The 3,735-nt window shown below is 37.1% G+C and overlaps 1 protein-coding gene across 2 annotated transcripts; it reads left to right on the forward strand.

Annotated features, from left to right (window-relative positions):
• The first annotated feature begins 631 nt into the window (after nucleotides 1-631).
• LOC143607612 (protein NLP6-like) lies at nucleotides 632-3,315 on the forward strand. 2 transcript variants are annotated; one of them, XM_077082994.1, is made up of 3 exons: nucleotides 632-1,244; nucleotides 2,403-2,902; nucleotides 3,015-3,315. In XM_077082994.1, exons 1-3 carry the CDS (start codon nucleotides 1,100-1,102, stop codon nucleotides 3,153-3,155), a joined length of 786 nt encoding a protein of 261 aa, XP_076939109.1. In that variant the 5' UTR covers nucleotides 632-1,099; the 3' UTR covers nucleotides 3,156-3,315. The 2 variants fall into 2 exon arrangements, with proteins under 2 accessions (XP_076939109.1, XP_076939110.1); XM_077082995.1 differs by having other exon boundaries at nucleotides 2,421-2,902.
• Nucleotides 3,316-3,735: the final 420 nt, after the last annotated feature.

The following is a 3,735-nucleotide window of genomic DNA, read 5'->3' on the forward strand; positions in this document are numbered from 1 at the left end:
TAGTCAAGATTCAAATGTAATTCCTTTGACCTCTCCTAGATCTAAGTTTCAATCGCACTCCTTGCGTTTCTTTTGCTCTGTCTTTTGTCTTCTCAAGTTCCTGTTGTAGACAATGCCGAAGCGCTCGTCTAGGAACTAGAAGCGCAATTATTGGGCCCCACCTGAAAAATGGGCCTAGGCGCAAGAAGTGAGGGCTTTTAATAACTATGGTTGTTTGAGCATAATGATATGATATTGTGAATTTGTGATTCTTATTTATTTATTTTCAGATTTGAATGTACTGTTTTGTTACTGTGGATGTGCTGAACGTTAATTGCGATTTTTTTATGATTTTGAAAGTACGAAAATTTTTTATTTTGTTTTTCTACAGTTTTGTGCATGCTATTTTGTTAAATTTATTGTGCTGTTGTGGTTAATTGGCAATTTGTGAATTTGATTTTGTGATATTAACTGTAAATTTGTTGATGATTTGTTCTAGTAGTGTAGTATCATTACATTTGCTGCGTAATAGATTTTTGCTGCTGCTTCTTTGTTTTCTTATCCGACTATCTGCTGTTTGAAGGTAAATATTTGTATACAGCTTCTTCAAAGGAAGTGGTGATAAAAATTCTTCCTCATTAACATACTTTCATCTTCTTGTGGTTAAGTTCCTCATAAAAGAAATTTTAGTGCCCTGTTCAAGGCATAGTTCATAACTGTAGATGTAGGCTTATAGATTTGACTGAAGAATTTTATCGATTGTGTCTCAAAGAAATTCATTTTGGGTTATATTTAGTTTAATGTTATGTTGTCCGCGCCTTTTCTCTTTTCTGTTGTTGTTCCCTGTTTATTATTTTGAAAGTTCTTGATTTTTAAAGTTTAGTTGATCCTCTTAAACCAAAAAGTCAAAACTTATCTTTCATAACCCTTATGCATTAATGCTTTATTGTCGGTAAGACCCAAGCGTTTGTAATTATAAATGGTAAGCAGTCAAAAAGAGAACGCCAGGCACTTTATAGTGCAACAGTGTTTTAAATAGAAAAATATATCTAACGAGGAGTCTTTTACACTTACAGGTACTGGTACAAGTTCTTGTTTGTATACGGATCGAAAAATAGAAATGACTTGCAGCATGATGCTTCTAGAACAGCCGATGGTTGCATTTGCTGGTGAGTCAAGATACATGACACGTCTTTGGGTTTCAGGAAATGTTGAGCCACGTGAGGAACTCCATCACTCTTATCCATCTCAGTCATTAACAGTTGGTATGTATTTCTTCCAAATTTCAGTTCTAGCTTGGTTTATCTATAAACTTGACCGGATTAACTTTTTATGATCAAATTCATCTTTGACTCTTTTATCAAATTCTTGCGGCAGTCCGTTAATGCAATAATCTATTTGAATCTTCATATATTTCCCATGTTGGCGAATGTTCTTTGTCAGTTAAAGGTCATCTTTGATTTTGACCAAAAAGTCAACTTTCATTTTACTGCAATTCCATGAACTAGAATCTCATTAATATTACTACCAAGCTGAGTTATGACTATACCCTGTTGGTGACAATAAGCATGGGGTCAAAGTCATTTTTGACTGTGTCTAGAATGTCAATTTAAACAATTTTATCCCATTTGTGTATTAGCAAATCAGTCCAGCAGTTTCCAGTTCATCTCATGCCCTTGCCTCCATTCCAGCCGACAACATACATCCGCTTGTAACAATTTAACCACCACCAAAGACCATGACCGCCTTTTGACGTCTGCATCATAAATAGAGCACACTGGCCAGTGTCCCAATTCATCAAAATACCAAAGTGGCAATATTGATTACAACATTGAAATTTCGGGCAGTAATTTGACTTGTGCAGATCAAATTTGCTTTTGCTAATCTGATTCTGCTCATCACAACACTTGACTTTGACGCATATCTGATTAGCCTTATAAGCTTTTAGATCAGCAACATTTGACTGCATTTGACATTAATCAACCGCTGTTGATTTTGACCATTTTTTACACATTTCTTGTCCAATTGCAGATCCAATTTACAGTAAAGCTCTCTTCCCAATATAAAGCATTTCTTTGAATTTTAAATATAGATCCTCGACTTCTGGAAACAATGAAAACAACCAACAGAGTTGATTAGCATGCTTTCCATAATCTCTCAAGAATACAGAATTTCTATTTCTTTGACTGCCAAGCTGGATTTAACGGTCAACAGCTTTGTTCACCAGAATCAAATTTTTAATCAGACCCAAAATAGTATGACCCATATATTGTTTTCTGTGCGTTTGTTTACTGGCCTGCTTTTGACAGCTTCAATTATTCCCTTGAGCATCCTAATATAAAAACCAATAAACAGCATTAATCTTTGTATTATACTACCATACAGTCTTTGTGCGCTTCTCATGTGGTTTATCAAATCTACAGGTTTTCCATGGTTGGCAGATCCCTTGTATTGTCAAGAAATAACAAATAAGATAAGAGCTGCACTAAAGCTCTTACCTTTACGTGAGGAACATGTTCTTGTTCAGTTTTGGTCGCCTCGTGTTGCTGGAGAACGCCTACTACTTACAACCAAAGATCAACCGTTTGGTCTTGGTGTAGGCAGTGAACAACTGTGCTATCACAGGATGAACTCTGAGCACAAAGTTTATCTTTTGGACAAAGATCGTGAGCAACAAGGCCTTAGTCCTCCTGCTCGAGTTTTTATGCGAGGATTGCCAGAGTGGACTTCTGATCTAACTAATTACAAGACAGAAGACTATCCACAACAAGGCTGCGCGATCCGTTGCAATCTTCATGGCTATTTGGCTTTACCAGTATCTGATCCTACTAGAAGGTTACGCGTTGGTGTGCTTGAGCTTTTGACAGTTTCCAAGTTGGAAGATTTTACTTATGAGGTTGAGCATATTCATCTGGAGCTGCAGGTTTTCATTTAAACTCTCAAATTTAACTTCTATGTGTTTTTGTGTGAGTACGTGTTCACGCTTTTACGTTTCCACTGTATTATGGTTTATGCTTCCTTTCAACATGTTACAGAAGGTGAATTTAACAAGCCCACAAGCATTTGAAGTACCTGATGCGCCTGCTTCAAATGTGAGTTGGGCCCGAATGGTTTATATTCTCAAATTCTATAACTCAAGTTTTATAGCTTGTCTATTATATACAGGTTTCCAATGAACTCAGAGAAAATGAGTCGCATAAAATCTCCGATATTTTGATGCGCGTTTGCGACCATCATAGGTTGCCTCTTGCTCAGACATGGTCCATGTCCCCGCGCACTAGTTATTCTGCTCATGAAAAAGTTCTTGAAAAGAGTTGTAACAGTTTCAACACTACATGCTTGGGGAAATTTTGCATGTCAACTGCTTTACCTTATTATGTCGGGGATGTTAACATGTGGTCATTCAGAAAAGCAAGTAAGAAGCACCACCTGGAAATGTCTCAGGGGGTGATTGGCAAAGCAATGTCATCCCATGGTTCATGTTTTTGTGAAGATGTAACCCAACTCGATGAAGTTGAGTATCCTTTGGTCCACGATGCACGCATCAGCAAGTTAACCGGTTGCCTTGCAATCTTCTTACATAGTGTTAAAGACAACAATGACTATGTGCTGGAGTTTTTCCTACCCTTCAAAGATAACATCCATGCAATGAACTTGTTCAACACGTTGAAGCAGAGCATTGAGGCGGATTCTGGATTTGAATTGAGTGACGGACCTATGGATTTTACTTTAACCGAGATGGATTCATCAGATATA

The sequence above is a fragment of the Bidens hawaiensis genome, unplaced genomic scaffold (assembly GCF_021521415.1).
Source record: "Bidens hawaiensis isolate Kalapana, Puna unplaced genomic scaffold, B.hawaiensis_p1.1 tig00084091_1, whole genome shotgun sequence".
Taxonomy (NCBI): domain Eukaryota; kingdom Viridiplantae; phylum Streptophyta; class Magnoliopsida; order Asterales; family Asteraceae; genus Bidens; species Bidens hawaiensis.